The sequence below is a fragment of the Capra hircus genome, chromosome 8, assembly GCF_001704415.2.
Source record: "Capra hircus breed San Clemente chromosome 8, ASM170441v1, whole genome shotgun sequence".
Lineage (NCBI taxonomy): Eukaryota > Metazoa > Chordata > Mammalia > Artiodactyla > Bovidae > Capra > Capra hircus.
This window is the reverse complement of record NC_030815.1, coordinates 39,539,215-39,561,418: the sequence shown is the minus strand read 5'-3', so window position 1 is coordinate 39,561,418 and position 22,204 is coordinate 39,539,215. Positions and strand designations below refer to the sequence as shown.

The window sequence follows — 22,204 nt, the reverse complement described above, 5'->3', positions numbered from 1 at the left end:
TTGATTTTTTAATATGGTGAAACCTGTATTTCTTGTGTCAAACTCCCAAGCACTGCTTTCCGTTTGGTGACTGAACATAGTTCCTTCCTCTAATGTTAGATTTCTTTATTGGTAAGTTGTGCCAGGAGAACTTGGCCAGGGATTATTAGTATCAAAAATATAGTGTGTTCATTTCTTCATATTCCCTGAATCATCTAGCATATTTTACTTGGTTTTTCCTCTAATATGTAAACCTAGTAAGAAACTTTTTGGATGATATGCATATTTGAAAGAATAAAGAAAGATAAAGTGTTTCCACTAAAGCAGTTCAATGATTTTAGACATTTCCATTTGTTACTATTAAATTAAAATAGTTACTATTAATGGAAGTGAGTGCCATAAGTACTTGCCCTCTCTAGGTACCTAGTTTGGTGACTGTGGTATTGGGAAATCTGATTTCCTGGGCCTTGAAGAAGCTGATTGCTGGCATGATGATTTCAGAACATCATTTGTAAACCCCAACATTGGCACAATCTGAGAGCATGCTGTTGGGAGACTAGGGTGCCTGTTAGGATATATCTCTTCTGTGCCCTGCCGTGACTCTGGCAATTCAAATGGCTTAGGGAGGGGTTTAATTTATTACTGTTTATTAAATTACACTCACAGTTTATTATTGTTACAAGGACTTGACAGTAATGAGTCAGCTTTTGGAGTGAAGTATGTGGGCTCTCAGGAATGGCATTTTGAACTCTTGGATGCCCTTGCCAGACTTTCCCCTTGGGACTGACTGTTTCATTGCCTTTGTGACTCTTTTTTTTTTTCCTTCTGCTCACTTTCTTTCCTCTGTTGTAAGGAACGACCTTATATTATCAGCCTGGCCTCTTGTATGGTGGGTCCCTGGAGCATGACTGCAGCGTTCTTCGCGGCATTGGGTATTATCTGGAAAGCCTGCTCTGCCTGGCTCCATTTATGAAGCACCCGCTGAGAATAGTTCTGCGAGGAGTGACCAATGACCAGGTTGACCCTTCGGTGAGTAGCGAGGCCACACCACACTGTGATTTTTGTCTCCTGTCACACCTAACTTCTGAGAAACTAGTTCCTGATAAAACACAGTTTATTGTTGAGTGTATTTGTTTTGTTATTTACCTTGAAGTTTAGAGATTAATCACTCCAGAAGGCAGATGAGCCAAGACTCATAATCATCAGATTCAGTGACGATTGTTAATCTTCTTCAAGGTGCCTTTCATTGTTATGTCTAAGAACCTTCTGAACAGATGCTTGCAATCTCATCGTGTTTGACATGAAATATGGTTCTGTTAACTGAAGTGTGTGAGAGTGGAGTTTTCATAAGGTCATGTGATGGTTGAGGCTGAAAGGCAGCAGATCAAAATTTTAGGCAGAGAATAATATCTTCTTGGCATGCTGCAGCATAATCTTCACTTAGGCGTCAACTTTCTTCTTCTGAGAAGAGTTTGCAGATTTAGAGAAAGGGCATAAGGCCAAGGAAGGTATATATGAGCTTTGCCAGTGTATGAGCATCAGCAAGCTTCTTAATAAGCATGCTCCGTTTGTGGGGAGGATAAAATGTACAACTAGGATATTCATTGTGGCTACCACAGCTGTCTTAGTGCCAGTCTGGGATGGGTTTTATTGTGTGTGTGTATGAGAGAGAGACAGACAGGTTGGGGAGAGGGAGACTGATGGATTGGAGCAGGTCTTCCTTAGACCTTTCATAGTGAGGCAACGATCCCTACCTTTGGATGCTCTGCTGTCCAGAGAAGGTATCTTCAAGCTGAGGGCCATGATGTGAAGTTCTAACCGAGGATGCTTGTCTTAACCTCGGCAGACATTAGAACAAGACCACTGAAGGGGTGGCTTCGGAGGCAGACGTGTGTGGCATCCCTAACCAGGGAAGACCAGTTAGGTGGTGCAGTGAACCCCAAAGCAGAGACTGCTGGTATTCACCGGGATGCTGATGAGGTTATAAACATGATTAATATGTTCTTGGGCAATAAAAGGTTTATTCCTGAATTCTTAGGATTTGGGTACATAAACTCTTCCCAGGATCCAAAGTAGAGTGCAAGATCTGATATTCTTAACTGTATACGAATGCTGCATAAACTGTTTAGAATTTCAAAGTAATTTCAAGTGGTTGCTTATTTCTTGCATTTTTCCAGAAGATTCTAGGAAATGGGTTCTTCAGTTAAAAGTAAGAGAGGAGACCTCTACTATTTCAGATTGGGAGGGGGAGGGGAAAGTGCCTTGACTCTTGCGAAAAGTCCCTGAAGCAGAAAGGAGATGTTGGCACCATGTATCCCAGTTATGTACTCTCTTTCTATAATTGCCAGTGATCTTAAAAGCTGTTATCACTGACAATACTAAAAATTTACATATTTACATATTAACAATGACAAAGATTAATTAACAGATTCCCTAGAAATAGTATTTTATTCTTTCTAGCAGCATATTAAAAGGCTTTCTTGTAGTTTTCACATGCTACAGGACTAAAATGACCTTGGTTAGTACCTGGCTCCGGTCCAGGATAAAGTAAATACACCTAATCCTGGATAAAGAGTAACTTCTTCAGCCTGTGGCTTCTTCGTTTTGAACTTTCTCTTTAATGTGTAGTTTTCCCATCAATTTATGTCCACACCTACTGTCTGCACATAGGGATGAATACGATGAGTTCTGCCCGTAGGGAATGTGGTTTCATGGGGTGAACAGCTGTGAATACAGCCAGGGAGACCACAAGGTTGGATACCTCTGGGCTCTGGCAGACGTACAAGCCAAGTGCTGAGGGCTGGGGAGGGCTTTCAAGAGGAAGGGAAGCCCCAGAGTCAGTCATGGTTTTAGGAAGATAACTGTAGAGCTGAGAGAAGGGTGAATTGCCAAGTTGTCAACCAGTATGAACTTGATGCAGAGGGAAGTGGAAGGGTAGACAGATATAAAGGGCAGTGTGCAGGGAGGGGCTTCATAACTCGATAACTAATTGGAGATGGGATAGGAGGAAGGGGTCACAGGTAACTCTATGATTTCTGTCACGGATGACTTGAAAGGATAGTGATCAGAAAGAGTTTGACACGGGGAAGAGGAAAATTGTGATGGGGTGATTGTTGATGTGTCTGATTTTAGTCCTGTTCTCTGGGATATTGATGGGCTATCCATGGGGGATGTCCAGTTGGGAATTACTGTTTGGAGCCTCAGATCATCAGGATCTTACCTACTGATATTTCACTCTGTAGGAGAAAGAGGTTGACGCATACCGAGGCTGATCACTGGGGGCTTTTTGGCTCAGTAAGTCTGACAGGTGTTTTTCTCTTGGCCTGCATAGTGTGCGGGTGCTGTTGGTATTGGTTTGTGTGTCTGAATTGGTTGTTCTTGTTTGAAACCCCAGAGTTTTTCATTGCAGTAGGTCAGCGTGGCTGTTTCTCCACAACAGCAGTCCATCAGAGCTGAGTAGCACCTGCCCTCTTGGGAAGAGGCGTGAGAGTTCCATTTGGACACAGGTCTTAACTGACTTCATCATTGATTTAACATCCCTTTCTGGCCTCAGTGGGCCAGTAGAGTTTTGGCCTTGTGGTTCCAGGGACTGAGAATAGATGAAGAAGAGGAATAAATGTGTAAAGAGTGAGTTGGGGAAGAGGAGCTGGAGACAGTGACCGTGGAAATAGAAGGATTTGGAGACACCAAGGAGGAGCTGAGTTCTGAAAAGCTGGGGATGATCCAAGAGTCATTCCTTGCAGGAGTTGACTTGGGATTGGGTAGGGAGATGCAGCAGTGAGAATTTCTGTTGAGCTTTAAGAGAACAGTATCATTAGGTTGCAAGATCACACACAGGTTCAGAATGAGTAAGAAATAGAACCATAGAAGGTTGGGAGATTCTTCCAGAACGCTAGATAGGATGTCTCCTTAAGAGCTGAGGTTGGGGATTTTTAAGTGAGAGAAACTTGCACTTGTTTGTAGGCTATAATGGAGAAGGAAAAAGTTAAAATGAGAAGGGTAGAAGGGCTCAATAAGGCCACCTACAGATATCCAGGGGATAGAAGGAGCAGTGATGGGATGAGCCTTGTAAAGGGGTAGGGACATTTTGGAGACAAAATGGAAGGAAATGAGGGGAAATTTTGAGAAGAAAAATTCTAGAAGGTCTCCTTTGAGTCTCAGTGATTTGATACTAGTGCCCCCTATGCCCCCCGTTGATATTTACTGGTGCCAGCAGTTGGCCAGATGGTGAGTGAAGAGTCCGCCCTCTTTCAGGGCTGTCCTAGCAGGGAAAAGAAGTGGAGTGAAGTCTGCTGTGTCCTGGCCGCTTGTTCAGGTGGACCTCTGTCAGTATCTGTATTTATTTGATTCATGAGGGTTAGGTAGATGTTCTTATCACTGTTTCAGACAAGGGAACTGAAGGGAACAGGTTTCTTCCCTTTTTCTGTTTGTTGTGGTGTGTGCTAAGTTGCTTCAGCCATGTTTGACTCTCTGCGACCCTGTGGATTGTAGCCTGGCAGGCTCCGCTGTCCATGGGATTCTCCAGGAAAGAATACTGGAGAATACTCGATTGCCATTTCCTTTTCCAGGGTATCTTCCTGACCCATGGATTGAACCTGAGTCTCTTATGTCTCCCGCATTGGCAGACAAGTTCTTTACCACTAGGGCCATCTGGGAAGCTATGGGTCTGATCATATTTCTACCTGTTGACTGATTGGACTGTAAGGGTGATGCATTTGCCCTGAGGTTCCACTTGCGTCAGACTTTTGCCTTTTGTCTCTGACTGCAGAGTAACAGATAGGTTTCCTTGAAGCAGAACCCACAGACCACCCCCACTTTGCTAGATCCAGTGTGGAGCCTGAGGAGGTTATGGAACTTTCCAGTTGGCCCCTCTTTCTACAGCAGGCAGCCAAAGCCCTGAGGAGAGAGCATCCGGGCCTCAGAGGCTGTAAGAGGCAGAGTGGGGCTCCAGCCCACAGCTGCCTTTCCAGCCCTTGTCCCACCACAGCGAGGGGCCTGCCCTTCGTGTCAGATGGAGAGTGACCCAGGAGGCGGGGCCACACCTGGAGTTCTATTTGGGCCCCTGACTGGCCCTCAGTCAGTTTGACTTCCTCCTATTTGAGTCCAGGTGTGGGTGGGATGAACCAGCAGGGGTGTTCTGTCCTCTTGCCTTTCTCTTCCCCGGGAGAGCTGGAGGGCGCCTAGCTCCAGCAGTCACGCTTACGGAGTAACTGGCACGCTTGCAGCCCCCACCTTTTCCAGAATCTGGTTTGGTCTTCTCCCCAGCTGCCCTTCGTACTAGCCTTGACTGAATTCTTCTTGGTTTTAGCAATTCCAAATGCCTATTTTAAGTTTCTGAGTTGTGTGTACCTTTAATATTTAATTGAAATTAGCTAATCTTTAATGGATTTTCCCAGTAACTGCTTCTGACCCACCTGATCATGCTGAACGTGTTCCTAGGCTACGTAGGTCATTTCTACCTCTGGTTAATGTTCCGATATACAAATATTTAGTTGGGGACTGTTCTCTGCCATAAAGCCCTGTTGGAGTGTTGTCCTGTTGAGTCTTAGCATGTAAGAGTTGCTAGCAATTTGGAGACAGGCAGGTTGAGCTCCTTACCTTGGAGGCAAGGGAATTTAGAAGTTGAGATATTCTTGTTTGAGGCCACACAGCAAACTAGAGCCTGTACTGGGACCAGGGCTTTTCCGAGAGCCTCTGCTTGTGCTGCTTGCCCTCAGTGCTTCCCGTTGTAGGATCAGCCCGCACAGGGCTGAGAAACATGTCTTGTTCCATTGGGAATAAGCAAGGGATTGCTCTTGTTTCCCTAGTTGCTGCTGAGATAGCGGTCACTGACTTCTTCGATAACGTGATTTGAATATCACCTTATCCTCTGTGAGGAATCTGCAAATGAATAAGGAAGGATTGCAGGCCTCCTAGGAGTTTTGAATGAGGAGGTGATAACAGTTGTACTTGACAGTGTCTTGCCATCACCTGTGGATATCTTCCTTGCTCTTAGGGGTCTGCGTTGTTTGCTGCAGTTTGAGGCTGTCCTTCCTCTGAAGCCCCCGCTGCCTTGTAGAATCACCGCCACCTTTAACTGCCTGTGTGTGGGTGTCAGCAGCATTCTTAGGTAGAACTCATAGGCTGAATAGTTGATTCACTTTAGCCTGGAGAGCCACCAGCTCTAAACGTGAAATAAATACTTAGAGAGGCCATGTTTTTGCTTAGTGTTTATACCTGTAAAAATGAGCAGAGGTCTCAGTTTGTTTTCTGCAGGAGCCCAGCAGTTTCTTGGTGTTTTTTGCACGATAGCATGTGATGCTCATGATGACTCATAAGGTAGGTGTGTACTACTATAAATGTGGAAAAGGGGCTCAGAGAAGCCAGTGGCTTATAAAATCATAGTCTTTAGTCGAGAGCAGAGCCAACCCATGCCCTCAGTTGTAAGCCAGCCTCTTTTCTCTTTACCAGACTCCTTCATCTACCTGGATGAAGCCTTAACCTGCTTTGCGGATTCTTTCTTCTTTCCATCTCAAGGTTTAACTAAACTTTTTTTTTTTCTGAAATTATTCTACAGGTTGATGTTCTGAAGGCAACAGCACTCCCTCTACTGAAACAGTTTGGGATTGATGGTGAATCTTTTGAGTTAAAGGTACAAATGTCCAGATTGTTGGTGGCATAAATCAGTATGAAATATTTTCTTACCAGCTCACTGGAGGAGCTGTATGGCTCAGTGTGTGTATGGCACGTTTGAAGTCATCATTATAAGAATTCTTGAACCTAGCATTGTAGACTTTGAGCTGAAAGGGTCCCTTTACTAATGACAAGAGTAATTGATATTGTACTTATTTAGTGGTAGTAGATGTTGTCAGCATTCTACATACATTAACTCCTTGACTCATAACAACTCAGCCAATAAGTCATGGAGCTGAGATTCTGACCATGCTACCTCTCTGATCTGGATCATTTATTTTAATTTGTGTCCAGAGCCTACCAATCTGAATGTCCCTAAGACTTTTTAGTACTTTACTTTCAAAACCTAGTTGAAGTAATTTAAGCATCTGTTTGTTTGCTATTTAAGGGAATTGTATCAATCCAGTGTGATAACACTGGATATCTTAAGCTGTTTAGCGTCTCTGCTTTTTGAAGGGAAATGACTTCGTTTTTATTTAATAACTCAAAACTATTGAGTTTTGATAGACCATTTAATTCCAGAAGAGGAGAAAAGGGTTCTTGGTGGTTAAGAAGTGGGTAAGCTGATGAGCTAGACTAGTTCCTCATTTTAAGGTTGAGGAAACAAGTTCTGGCGGTGAAGTGACCTATCTGGCTTTGACTGGAACATGTAGACTCTGTGCCTACTGCTTTTTCTGACATACCACATAGTCCCCTTGCTCAGCACGTGCCCCTGTGGAGCTAACATTAGGTGCTGTTGATCTTAAAGAGATGGACAAGTTGGGTTCGAAAGCCTTCTGCATTCTAATATTGGTTTTCATTCTTGGTGTACACCAGCCTGGCTGGGTGTCATCCACTCTGTTGAATCCTGACCTCTTCTTTTTCACTATGCCTGCAGGTTGTACGACGGGGAATGCCTCCTGGAGGAGGAGGTGAAGTGTTTTTTTCATGTCCTGTGAGGAAGATCCTGAAGCCTATTCAACTCATAGATCCAGGAAAGATCAAACGTATCAGAGGAATGGCGTATCCTTTGCATTCGCTTCAGATATCTTACTTTTTTTTCTTTGCCTCAGTAAGATAAGAATGACTCGTAACAGTTTACTTCTTCCCAGGGTTATTTACATTTCAGACAACAGTTCAGTCATTCAGTTGTGTCTGACTCTGCGACCCCATGGATTATAGTCCGCCAGGCCTCCCTGTCACCAACTCCTGGAGCTTGCTCAAACTCATGTCCCTCAAGTCACTGATGACATCCAACTATCTCATCCTCTGTTGTCCTCTTCTCCTCTTGCCTTTAATCTTTCCCAGCATCAGGGTCTTTTCAAATGAGTCAGTTCTTCGCATCAGGTGGCCAAAGTATTGGAGTTTCAGCTTTAGCATCAGTCCTTCCAGTGAATATCCAGGACTGATTTCCTTGGACTGGTTGTATCTCCTTGATGTCCAAGGGATTCTCAAGAGCCTCCTCCAATACCACAGTTCAAAAGCATCAATTCTTCGGTGCTCAGCTTTCTTTATAATCCAACTCTCACATCCATACATGACTACTGGAAAAAACCATAGCTTTGACTAGATTGACCTTTGTCCGCAAAGTAATGTCTCTGCTTTTTAATATGCTGTCTAGATTGGTCATAGCTTTCCTTACAAGGAGCAAGCGTATTTTAATTTCATGGCTGCAGTCACCATCTGCAGTGATTTTGGAGCCCAAGAAAGTGAAGTCTGTCACTGTTTTCATTGTTTCCCCATCTGTTTGCCATGAAGTGATGGGACCAGATGCCATGATCTTCATTTTTTAAATGTTGAGTTTTAAACCAGCTATTTCACTCTCTTCTTTCACTTTCATCAAGAGGCTTTTTAGTTCCTCTTCACTTTCTGCCATAAGGGTGTTACCATCTGCATATCTGAGGTTATTGATATTTCTCCCTGCAGCCTTGGTTCCAGCTTGTGTTTCATCCAGCCTTGCATTTTGCATGATATACTCTGCATATAACTTAAATAGGCAGGGTGACAATATATAGCCTTGACATACTCCTTTCCCAATTTGGAACCAGTCTGTTGTTCCATGTCCAGTTCTAAATGTTGCTTCTTGACCTGCATACAGATTTCTCAGGAGGCAGATAAGGTGGTCTGGTATTCCCATCTCTTTAAGAATTTTCTGCAGTTTGTTGTGTTTTACACAGAGTCTTTGGTATAATCAATAGAGGAGAAGTAGATATTTTTCTGGAATTCTCTTGCTTTTTCTGTGATTCAGCAGATGTTGGCAATTTGACCTCTGGTTTCTCTGCCTTTTATAAATCCAGCTTGAACATTTGGAAGTTCTCAGTTCATGTACTCTTAAAGCCTGGCTTGGAGAATTTTGAGTATTACTTCACTAGCATGTGAGATGAGTACAGTTGTGTGGTAGTTGGAACATTCTTTGGCATTGCCCTTCTTTGGGATTGGAATGAAAACTAACGTTTTTCCAGTTCTGTGGCCACTGCTGAGTTTCCATATTTGCTGGCACATCGAATGCAGCTTTAACAGCATCTTTTAGGATTTGGAATAGCTCAACAGGAATACTGTCACCTCCACTAGCTTTTTTTGTAGTGATGCTTCCAAAGGCCCACTTGGCTTCACATTCCAGACAACAGTCTTGGAAAAATCTTAACAGTGAACTTGTAATTACTGGCTGAGATAGGGTATTTTATTATCTGCCTCATCATAAACTAGATTGACTGATTGATTCATTTATTTTCTTCGGTTAAAACGTAAGCAAACAGTTCCACTGTCTCTGACACTCTCTTGAGGGCTTTGATATGGGGGCTACCAATGCACTGTAGTCCCTGCTTCAGAAGAGCTCATCGTCTGGTGAAGAAAATGAATGTACAGATACATAATTCTGCTATAATGTATAAAGTAGTGTAGATGATGTTCAGTGGGTTGGAGGAACTAAGAGTAGAGTGAAAGATGTGAGAGAGCTGAGTAATAATGAATAATATCTACCATTTAGTAATTGCTTATTCTGAACTATGATAATTTATATACTTAATTTTTATTTATTTTTTTTAATTTTTATTTTTACTTTATTTTACTTTACAATACTGTATTGGTTTTGCCATACATTGACATGACTCCACCACGGGTATTTTTATTTTTTAAACTATTGAGATGTGGTTGGCATACAAAAAACTGTATATATTTAATGTGTACAAGTTGAGGAGTTTGGAGAGAGATATATATATATACACCTGTGAAACCATCAACCCAATCAGTGCCATAAACATTTCTATCACCTCCAAAAGTTTCTTTTCTTCTTCTTCATTATTTTAATTTTTTGTGATAAGAATACTTTTAACATAAGATTTACCCTCTTAGCAAATTTTAAGTATGCAATATAGGCATTACAGTGTATAGTAAGTGTCTAGGAGAAGGAAATGGCAACCCACTCCATTGTTCTTGCCTGGAGAATCCCAGGGACGGGGGAGCCTGGTGGGCTGCCGTCTATGGGGTCGCACAGAGTTGGACACGACTGAAGTGACTTAGCAGCAGCAGCAGCAGGACTTATTTAGATTCCTCATATAAATGGGATCATGTAGTATTTGTTCTTATGTATCTGGTTTATTTCACATAGCATAATATCCTCCGGGTTCACCCATGTTGCCACAAATGATAATATTTCCTTTTTTGAGGATGAATAACATTATTGCATCCATATACCACATTTTCCTTATCCATTTGTCTGTTGGTAGACATTTAGGTTGCTTTTTACCTTGGCTATTGTAAATAATGCTGAAAAGAATATAGGAATGTATTTCTTTGAGATCCTAATGTAAGTTTCTTTAGATATATATCCAGAAGTGGGATTGCTGGATCAGATGGCAGTTCTATTTTTAATTTCTCGAGGAATCACCGTGCTGTTTTCCATAGCGGCTTCACCAGTGCATGTTCCCACCAGCGGTGTGCAAGGACTCCCTTTTCTGCATACCCTCACCAACATTTCTTACTTGTTTGTTTATTTTTTGATAATCACTATCCAAATTTACTTGTTTATTTTTTGATAATCACTATCCAAATGGGGTGAGGTGATAGCTCAGTGTAGTTTTAATCTGTAGTTCCTTGGTGATTAGTGATTATTGAGTGCCTTTCCATGTTTTAGTTTGTCATTTGTATGTCCTTTTGGGAGAAGTGTCTGTTCAAGCCCTTTGCCCATTTTTAAGTAGAGTTGTTTGTTTGTTCATTTTGCTACTAAATTGTAAGATAAGGTGTCCTGTATCTTTTGAGTGTTAATCATGTATATGAATTTCAGACATTTTCTCTCATTACATAGGTTGCCTTTCACTTTGTTGTTTATTTTGCCTCCTTTCCCCCCCCTCCCTTTTTGGTATTCAAGAAATCATTGCTGAAGCTAAAAGTCTTCCTCACTGTTTTCTTCTCAGAGTTTTACAGTTTTAATTCTTACATTTGTCTTTAATTCATTTTGAGTTTATTTTTGTACCTGGTGTGAAATAAGAATCCTGTTTCATTCTCTTGCATATAGGTATTGTTTTCCCAACAGTGTTTATTGAAGAGGATATCCTTTCCCCACTGTATATTCTTGGCAACCTAGTTGAAGGTCAAGTGACTAGATATGTATAGGTTTATTTCTGGGCTTTCTGTTCTGTTGTCTCTTTTTTTTTCTTTTTTTTATGTTAGTACTATACCATTTTAATTTTGGTAGCTTTGTAACATATTTTGGTATCAGGACCTGTGATGCCTTCAGCTTTGTTCTGCTTGCTCAGAATTCTTTGGCTATTTGGAGTCCTTGTGGTTTCATATAAATCTTAGGTTTATTTTTTCCTATTTTTATTAAAAATAAATGTGAGATTTTGATAGTGATTGCCTTGAATCTGCAGATTGCTTTGGAAAGTATGGACATTTTAACAGTATTAATTTTTCCAGTCTGTGAACATGGACTGTCTTTTCCTTTAAAGTCTTTTAAAATGTCTTTTATCAGTGTTTTGTAGTTTTTAGTGTGTAGGTCTTTCACTTCCTTGTTGAAGTTTATTTCTAAGAATTTAGGTTGTTTTAAATGCTATTGTAAATAGGATTGTTTCTTTGATTCTTTTTTGCAAGTAGTTTGTTGTTTGTGTATAGAAACTCAACTGATTTTTGTATGGTGATTTTGTGTCATTCCACTATATCGAATTCATTTATTCTAACAGTTTGTTGTTGTTTTTTTCGATGCTATTCTTTAGGATTTCTACATATAAGATCGTCTTCTGCAAAAAGAGATAATTTTACTTTTTCCATTCCAATTTGAATGCATTTTCTTTTTCTTACTTAATTACTCTGGGTAGGACTTCTAGTACTATGCTGAATAGAAATGTCAAGAGTGGGTATCTTTGCTTTGTTCTGAATTTTATAGGAAAAGCTTTCAGTTTTTCACCATTAAAGATAATGTTAGCTTTGGGCTTTTCATATATGGCCTTTATTGTGTTGAGGTAAGTTGCTTCCATGCTTAATTTGTTGAGAGGGTTTTGGTTTTTTTTTTTTTATATCATGAAAGAGTGTTTTTTGTCAAATGCTTTTTCTGCAGCTATTGAGACAATGATGTGATTCTTATTCGTCATTCTGTTAATGTGATGTGTCACATTGTTTGATTTGCATATGTTGAACCATTCTTGCATCTCAGGGATAAATACAACTGTGTCATGTTGTGTGACCCTTTTAATGTGCTGTTGAACTCTGTTAATTTTTTTGAGTTTTTTTGCATCCGTGTTTGTCAGATATATTGGCCTGTAGTTTTCTTGTATTGTCGTTGGCTTTGGTGATCCTAATCTCATAAAATGAGTTTGGAAGTGTTTCCTCTTAGATTTTTTTTAGAAGTTTAAGCATTGGTATTAATTCTTCTTTGAATGTTTGGTAGAATTCACCATTACTGGTTTAATCTCTTTACATGTAACTGATCTGTTCAAGCTCTCTGTTCTTGATTCAGACTTGAAAGTTTTTAGGTGTATAGGAGTTTATTTCTTCTAAGTTGTCCAGTTTATTGACATATAGTCATTTATAATAGTCCCTCACGATGTTTTCCAATTTCTGTGGCATCAGTTGTAATGTTTCCTTTCATTTCTGATTTTCCTTACTTGAGTCTTATCTTTTCTTAGTCTAGCTAAAGGTTTGTCAGTTTTTATCTTTTCAAAAAATCAACTATTTCATTAATTTTTTTCTATTGTTTTTCTGTTTTATTTATGTCTAATCTGCCAACTTTGAATTTGGTTTCTTTTTCTAGCGTAGTTAGGTTGTTTGAGATCTTCCTTTCATAGGAAGAATGTTAGCACTTATCAGGCGGTCCTAAGACGGCAGAGGAATAGGACAGGGAGACCACTTTCTCCCCCACAAATTCATCAAAAGAACATTTGAACGCTGAGTAAATTCCACAAAACAACTTCTGAATGCTGGCAGCGGACATCAGGCGCCCAGGAAAGCACTTATCAGTGTAAAATTTAGTACTCCTTTTGGTGCATTCGTAAATCTTGGTACCTTCTGTTTTCATTTTCATTTGTCTCTTGTTGGATCTTCCTTTATCCATTCAGCCACTCTATGTATTTTGATTGTGGAGTTTAATACATTTATATTTTATATACTTTATTCTTAACCTCAAAGTGAGTCTGAATTCACTTCCATCCTATTTTGTGGATGTAGAAACTGAGGCTTCAAATGCTTAAGGAATTTACTCCCATATAACATTGTTAGTAATGGTAGAGCTGGGATTTGAACCCTGTCTCTGTGGCCCATGCCTTTAACCTCTGCTTTTTCCTATAGAGAGGACAGGGCATTTGGACTGAGCTTGAAGAATAGAGGCTTGTAAAGCGGGACAAAGAAGGAGGAGTGCTGCGGATGGAAATGTGGGCCTGTGTGGAGGGAACAGTGCCCAGCCGTTCTGGGGAGCGGCAGGCAATGTGGTGTGGCCTGAATGCAGGTCACTCAAGGATGTCTGGTAGTGGAAGATGGGACAAAAAGTGAGAGCAGGAGCCTGTGAAGACTGGAGGCTGTGCTGAGGAATTGACCGTCATTCAGAATCAGTAATTTTCTTTAGGAGAGAGAATTTAGAATTTGCACATTAACCAAATAACTCCAGTGGTACAGAAAGAACTTTTGGCTGTTTTTGGCTCATTGTAGAAATTTTGGTAGGTATGAGTTGGAAAACAAAACAAAACAAAAGCACCTCTTCACTGCACTCACTTACAGGCAGAGATAGTAGGGAATTATCATGCCCTAAAGAGAGCTGGTGAGGGTTGTAGCTTGGGGACAGGTGAGGGCTGCTAGTTTATGGAGGTCTCCTAGAGGCAGGATGGATAGGATGCAGTGATCACCTGGGTCTGTGCTAGAGGAATAGGGAGTCCTTGAGTATGATTTTGATGCTTCTCACTTATACCCCTGAATAGACATATTTGTTCAGATAGAAGCTGCAAATGTTTGGGGTGGGTTGTGGCCATGTGGTTGGCAGTGAAAATAAGTTTAGTTTTATTCATGTTGGGTTTTATGATTCCAGGTAAGTACATGGATAAGTCCAGAAAGGACTTAGAAGCTGGGAATGTAGAACTTCCTAGGAGATGTAGAACTCAGGGACAAGGAAAGCATCAGCCACCATGTAGAAGGCAAAGAGAAGAGGGTGGGACCCTGAAAGGTCACTAAGATTTGAAAGCAGAAAGCAAAGTTCTTCCAGGAAGGGAGACTAGGGAAAATCAGAGTTGAATGGGGAATAAAGAAATCAGTGATACTTCAATTAAAAATAAATACATTAAAACTACACTGAGATGCCATCTCTCACTAGTTAGATTGGTAAAGAAACTAAAGCTTGACATCATATTCTGATGAAAGGTTGGTGAGAAGGTGAGACAATGTAACTACTATGATTAAGAATTTAACAGTATCTAGTAAAATTCCCAGACATCAAGGAAGCTGTCAAAGGCTACTAAAGTCATGTCAAAAGGATACAGAAGCCAACTGGAGGTGGCTCCTACTAGCCAAAGATGGGACAGTCTAACTACCAATAAAAATAACTACAGACCGATTGATTACACATTAAATAAGGTTACATCCACAAATTTATTTTGATACTTAAAAAAAACCCTGTATTGATCATCCTTGGAAATCGACCCATTCTTTTGAAAATCGGTAATAAAAGTCAATCATTTATTCTGCTTTTCCTATACAAACTGATAAAGGGAAGTTGATGAGGGAAAGTCTCTATGTATCAAGGTATTGACTCTTTGTTTATGAATAAATTGCAAGTGGTTTTTTTCTTTAAAAAAGAGAAAAGAAAATGTAGCTTATTAGAAGCCAAATCAGTGCCTTAAAGGGCCCAGAGGAGTGAGCATTAGGCCAAGCTGAGGGATTCACAGGAGGCTGCTGCTGATAACCTGGAGGGCTCTTTCCAGCGGGTGTTGGAGTCAGAGGCCAGATAACCAGTTCTGGGCTGCAGAGTGATGGGGGGAAATGGTGGCAAGCAGAAGCTACTCTTTCAAGAACTTTGACAGGAAAGAGAATGGAAAGAAAGATATGGTGATAACTTGAGGAAAAGAATTGAGGACATCCCCTCTTTTTAACAAAAAGATTGATGATTTGAGTATTTTTGTAGGTTAAGTAGATTTATACATGAGAGAGGGAGACTGACAAAGCAAGGTAACAGGTGATTAAAGCTAAAGCACAGGTGCTAGAGTCAGTCAGATGTGGGTTCTAATTTTGGCTTTGCCATTCACCGATGTTGGGATTTTGGCCCCAAACTTTGGTTGACACGTTTATCACTGGGCCCGTTTATGACTGCTGTGTGGGGCTGTTGGTGCTATGCTGTGCTGTGCTCAGCCTTGTCTGACTCTTTGTGACCCCATTAGTCTGCCAGGCTCTAATGAAGTTTAAATGGAGTAATAGATGTATAGTATGAGACACTGGGCTGGTATAAGTAAGTATTTGGTAAATGGTGGCTGCTCTTGTTTTTATTATTATTATTTAAGAGGAGATGTATTGAAAATGCAGGCATATGGTAAAAATGACTCTAGATGGAGCATTTTGATGATGATTGGAAAGGGGTAGGAGGCATTTTCAATTTTTACTGAGTTAGGATGGGTTCCAGGGTGAGGGGACTGGCAGGGGTGTGATAAGGGAATGTGACAAGGGCAGCGAAGATGTGGGCCACTTAGGCATTGTGAGGGGTGTGTCCAGTGGGGCATAGTAACTCGGGATAAGAAAAAGGCTGTGGGACTGCAGTAAGGGCTCAGCTGAAGTGAGGTGTTTTCATGGTGCTAGCTGTGTGGTGTATGGTTAGTCTAGCAGCAATTGGCAGCCTAGAAGGAGGAGTGGAGGAGGCAGGGGGCCGTCTTCATGCAGGACTGGGTGTGGACCGACCAGGTGAGTGAGATGTGCAGAAGGGTGGATTACAGGGCGTATTGGTGAGCGTGTCATTGGAGCGATGGCTGGTGCACTCCTTACGCTAGCCTGGAGAAAGCACGTGGTCATGGGGTTGGAAACCGTCACAGTTGTTTTTTTTTTTTTTCCTTCACAGTTTTAATGGATATAGATGTATATGTTGTGTAGAAGAACTTGACATTGTGTTTAGGGAGTCGTATTTCGGGGTTTCAGATGTTAAGAGTGGTAGAATTCTAGGTGCCAACAAGATCATGGTAAGGGCAAGTGTTGGAGGTGGGGGGCCAGATGGGGTTGGATGATGGCTTTCCTGGTGGGGATTTGATATGAGTAGAAAGGATGTGTCTTCTAGGGGTGGTAGGGGCTTAAAGTCAAGTTTTGTATTTTTCAAGAGGCTTTGGGGTGGTCTTACTTGGAGGAAAGGAACTGTGGAGTGGATTGCCTTTTTAGAGGCCTTGACTAGATTGCATGGTGAGTAGTGAAGGCGCAATGTAGGGTGGATTGCAGAGCCACAGGACAGAGAGAGCTGTTGCTGAGATAAGAGATCAAACTTGGGGTGCTGCCTGAAGTTCTTTTTAGGAATCATCAAGAACAGAGGAACTTGTAATAAAGCTTCCCTGGATTAATGTCTGTTCTCTGCAGGACTGTCCTTGGGCCCAACCATGGGCCAAGACTTGTGTGCGTAGGGGGGAAAATGGCTAGTGGAGGAGAAATGGTACCTTTCCCAGGGAACCCCCAGGTTGATGGATGCTTACGTTGACGTCTAAAGGTAATGGTCGACTCTCATATCCTCCGACTCTTAGGAGATAGAAACAGGTTATAGAGGAATGGAAATGTGATGCAAGTGTGTGCTAAGTTGCTTCAGTTCTGTCCGTCTCCTTGCAACCCTGTGGACTGCAGCCAGTCAGGCTCCTCTGTCCATAGCATTCTCCAGGCAAGAATCCTGGAGTGGACTGCCATTTCCTCCTCACAGGGGATCTACCTGACCCAGGGATTGAACTTATGTTTCCTGCATTGGCAAATAGGTTCTTTACCACAGGTACCACCTGGGAAGCCTGGTGATGCTAGTAGGTGGGTTTTCTTTTTAAAAACCAGAGATACCTGTTTTGCTTGATGTGCGTTAGTTTCTTATGTGCATGTTTAGTCATTTAGTCGTGTCCGACTTTGTGACCCCATGGGTTGCAGCCAGCCAGGCTCCTCTGTCCATGGGATTCTCCAGGTAAGAATATTGGAGTGGGTTGCCATTCCCTTCTCCAGGGGATCTTCCCAACCCAGAAATTGAACTGGGGTCTCCTACATTGCAGGCGGATACTTTCCTGCCTGAGCCACCAGGGAAGCCCCCCTAGTTACTAACAGCTCGACCTCATTCTCCTTAACATTGAGTTTCACTGTGTACAAATTCCAAGTTAAACCCTGTTGATGGCCATTGGGATGTCTTCTGTTCTTCACTGTTGCCAAAAATGTTGTGGTTAATGGCCTTGTACACAGAGTCCTACACACTTTCAGAACTATTTCAGTTTGTTTTTTCTATTTAGAGGTTTGTTTCTTCAGTGCTGTGTCATGGCAGTGAACTCTGCTTGGAGTCCATCCTAGCTAGTTTGGAAATGTGATTTCCAGGGTGTGCTCTCTTTGTTTACCACAGTCCTGTGGTAACAGCATGGGTTGCATGGAGGCTGTCACACTGGGGTCTCACATGTACTCTCTACCAGGTGTACAAAAGCCTCGTAAGTTTTTTGATGCCTTTGATGAAGATGCCAGGAAACAGGGAAAGCTCTGGGATTGTACAGGGTTTTACATAAAAGCTGAAGCAGCTGTTGTACCCTAGGCATGTGGGATGTAACCTTGTTCCTCCTCTGCTTTTTTCTGGTGTTCTTCGAACATTCCCTGTGTAGGCTCTGAGCCAGAAGGATGCTGGTGAGGTCCCAGGCGGTTCCCCTTCCTTGAGGCTGGGGATAGGACACCTGTGCCTTTCCCCATTTAGCCTTAACTCTAGTCCTACCTCTAAACTCCCCATGAAAGTCGACACAGCATCCTTGCCCAGATCCCTGTCTGCAAACCAGACATTCCAGCTGCTGGTCTGCAAAGCTGCCCGTTTCACAGATACCCCAAAGGAATGTGGGTTTGAATTGAGATCACTTTTCTTGGCCAGCTTTGGAGCCTGGGAAAAAAGAGCTGCTTTTGGAAAAAGCTTTAGCAGGGGTTTGTTACTTGCAAGGCTGAGGTTGGAGGTTATATTCCCTGTAGGAGGGCTCGAGCTGGGAGAAGTAGCCCCATTCTCTTGTGTGGTTCCGCTACCCCCATCCCTGCAGAGTGCGTCTCTCTGACTGACTGGCCAGGGCCTGGGGGGGAGCTGGTGGCATTCCTGCCAGCAGCTGTGACTGGACAGTGCGGTTGCCGTTTACTTACTGCCACCCACTCTCATTCTCCCCACTGCCTGAGAGAGAAAGAAACACTGTCTTTCAGTTTTGTGATGCCGTCCCAGTAGTTCATGATTGGATGTATAAGAGTCAAGAGAAGAAGCTGGGGTGGAGGCAAGAGAGGGGCGTGAGGTGGAGTTTGTTGGATGATCTGGTTTCCTTTCTCTTAATTGTAGGGAGAGTACTGAGAGAGTGAGTCTCTTTCTTTGTGTTCACACGTACCCTACCTCCTTAGCCTTCTCTGACTTGTAACACCAGGGAGGGTGAAGGGTAGGAGTTCCATATGCCCTGTAGCCATGAACTTATCTTTCATGGATATGAGTTCTTAGTATGGTACTCATAAAAGGCCCCTGAAATCGTCTGCAAAATTGTGTGTTCACGTGTTTCTTGAGACAGGGTTCATGGCTTTTACCAGATTCTCAGAGAGGTCTCTTACTCCTGAGAGGAAAGAACCTCTGCTTTGGGGTTTGAACCTTGGACTACCAGTAGGAAAAGCAGTAGTTGACATTCACTGGGCTCCGACTACACACAAGGCATGGCTGAGCACCTGACATGCATTGTTTCAATTGAGCTTCCAGACCTTGTGAAGGAGAGTATTATGATTATTTTTGTAACAATGAGGATGCGGAGGCACCAGGTTTTCAAGTAGCAATAATCACACCTTGGATAAAACTTGTTAGCTATGATACCACCACTGTGCAAGGCTGGAAGCACCAGGAATAGCACACTGGTTCCAGAATGATGCAGTTTAAGGGAGCTGGGACTTAACACAGATAGTCCGATTCTAGAACTCTTAGCCAGTCTTGGTAGGACCTCCATAACAAGCTAGAGAGCTCCATAATGACTCTGGGATGCAGCCAGCTTTACAGTTCCTTTCCTTATTACTCCAGTGCCTGAATTCTAGTATACGCTTCCATTGGCCCTGATTAGCACTTTTACCTACTGAATTTCCACATCCCTGGAGGGATCCGGGAAGAAGGTTGCCTTTGGGAAGTCGCATCTGTTTAATTTTAAATCTTGGTTTTGTTGTCCTCAGTGAGAGCCCTGAAGCAGAAACCCATGGCCTTACCTCAAGGTTACTATGAGCATAAAATAAGATGATCATGTACCTGAAATAACTTTGAAAGCCACGAGCACCATGGGATTATATATCAGAATAGTGACATCTGTTATTTTCCTGCAGAATATGGGCACTTCAGGCCTCAGAGGGACAGCACCCTCCTGGTCCAAAGGGTATGAGACCTGGGACTGTTTGTCGAAGCTGTCTGTGGTCAAAAGTACGTTCTGGACAGAGGAGGTGGTGATGTAACTGGGCTGTGTGTGTGTGTGTGTGTGTGTGTGTGTGTGTGTGTATTGAAAAATCCCTCTTTACTCTTTCCTCATTTGGGGTTTGTCCTTTGAGTCAAGTCAAATATTTATCGAGTATTTCTGAGTACAAAAGTAGTGTATGAGAGACTTGTGAGGGATACAGAGGTAGAGCCCCTTTCGTTATGAAGCGTGCAGTGTTATCGGAGAGCAAGGACGGCCTGAGTGTATATGAAGGGAGATGTGTGGTAAGTTCAAGTACAGACCACAGTTGGGGCATCCTGGTTGATTTCAGGAGAGAGGGGAAACTCCAGGTTGGAAGAATGGAGGCAGGTAGATCAGGCTGAGGGATTTGGACACTTCGGTTCATGGAACTGGGGATGGTGGTGTTGGGTTGGGGATGAACCAAGCAGACTAGGGGTCTGATCTCAAGATCTAGGAGGGCCTGGAGTTACTGGGAGCTTCTCCCTCACACGTGGGAGCTGGATCTTTTGGTGAATGTCCAGCATGGGTCAGAAAGGGGAGCTTGATGCCAGTTAGGTTCTTTGCTTTTTGTTTCTACAGCTCAAATGAAAATTAAATGTGTTATTGACAGTAATTTTTGAACAGTTGGGCTGGGCTGAGGAGACCACACGCCTGGTTTTTCCTGAGGAACTTTGTGCCTGGGGTTTGGATCAGAGTAATGGGAAGATTGTGTGTTGTTACTTCTTCGTTTCTTTAGCCCCTCGTTCCACACGCACAGCCAGCCCCTAACCATACATCGGACATTGGAAGTGCTTAGTACATACTTATTTTTTATTTGGTTGGTTGATTTGGGGAGAACCAGTCTCTGTAATAAAGTTTAATTTGAGGCAGTAGTTTCCAGTTCCTCAAGCAGCACTTTTTAAATTTGAGTTGATTTGAGTTGCCAATATCTTTCCTGTCTGAGGCTGTCCTGTTGTAAAAGTGCTAATTATCACTATTTGGACCATTAGGTAGCAGTTGCAAGGAGCCTGTATCATCCATAAATAGCATTGTCGGCACTTAAATAATTGAAAATAGGCTCTTAAGCTAAAAACCTGTTTAGACCTATATAGATAGCCCCACTATGTTCTTTTACTAATGTTTTTTCTGCTTCTTTTGTCAGCATACCATGGGGTGGATTGGATCACCCAGGGGCCCAGGTCAGTCCCAGTGGGGTATCTGTCCTGATCTTAGTTCTAAGAGAAAGACTTAACGGAGAACAGCAGTGGGGATGTTCAGAGAATACTTCAAAGGGAGTCTGGCTCATGCCATACAGGGGGCAATTGCCTTTACTTGTTCCAGAATTGAGGTGAACAATTTCTAGGGGAGAGGGAATGGGTAGGCAATCTAGAGCAGGGTTGGCAGCTTTTATTTTATACTTTCCAAGTGTCTATATTGTTAGGATGTTTTTCATCAAGGACTTTTTATAACAATACAAAAATTATATAATAATGAAAATAATAATGTAAAAATTGAGTTGTGACACTACAAAGTTAAGTAATTAAATACAGGTGGAGAATAGAATGAAATTAGAAGCATCATTTAATGGCAGTACTACAAATATTTGCTAGCTTTATGACTGACTTTTCTCTGCTGTGGAGTCCAAGCAGAATGACACCCTTAACTCTGAGCTGCAGGTATTCGGTACGTGTATCACCTCAGATGGCAAACCGGATTGTGGATTCTGCAAGGAGCATCCTCAACAAGTTTTTACCCGATATCTATATTTACACAGACCACATGAAAGGCATCAACTCTGGGAAGTAAGTGTCTGTGCATTTGGGGAGCCTAATTCTGCAGCCTCCCTAAGCATTTTTCATCCTCCTGGTCTCTGATTGAAGCTTAAGCTGCCAGCTCTGAGGTTGGGCAACCAGAGGAAGAATGATTCACATTTTTTTTCCTCCTGACTTACTGCCATTGTCACCACCAAGTATATTCTGAGCACCTATCACATGGAAAGCATCACCGTGCCCAGTGCTGGGTGATGAGGGTTTGAAATACCAGCCTCAGGGAATTAAAACCCAGCTATTAATAAAAGTGCCTCCAGCTTTAAATCCCATCTGCACTCTGTTCCCACTAAAAAGTAAAGTAAACAAAGTTCTCCCATCCTGAGTAAATAACAATTTAGGGAAAAAAATCCTTTGTTGGTCTAAGTGCCAGTCGGCGTCTCTCTCCATCAAGGGGAACGACACCCTTGGAGCCAGAGAAACTTGTTATTGCAGATTTTAATTTGGTTTAGTTAGAGCCTTTGTGGAAAACCTCACATTAGAACATAAAAAGTTAATAATGATGATCTATGTAATGAAACTGTTTTAGGCTTTTGTTATATATTTAGAAACCACTAATTTTTTATTATGAAAATGTTAAGCGTACAGAAAAGTTGGAAGGATAATACAGTGTACATCTGTATATTTTTCTTACTTGTAGGTAGAGATTATTTTGCCAAATTTGCTTTCCTTGTATGTGAGTTT

At 42.1% G+C, this 22,204-nt stretch overlaps 1 protein-coding gene across 1 annotated transcript in view; it reads left to right on the top strand.

Moving 5' to 3' along the window:
• The window catches only part of RCL1 (RNA terminal phosphate cyclase like 1), a 63,431-nt gene that overhangs the window by 22,383 nt on the left and 18,844 nt on the right, over positions 1-22,204 (top strand). The window contains exons 3-6 of the mRNA XM_005683699.3: positions 833-1,008; positions 6,536-6,610; positions 7,529-7,653; positions 21,371-21,496. Of these exons, the coding sequence (XP_005683756.1) occupies positions 833-1,008; positions 6,536-6,610; positions 7,529-7,653; positions 21,371-21,496 (502 nt within the window). The remainder of the gene's footprint in view (positions 1-832; positions 1,009-6,535; positions 6,611-7,528; positions 7,654-21,370; positions 21,497-22,204) is intronic.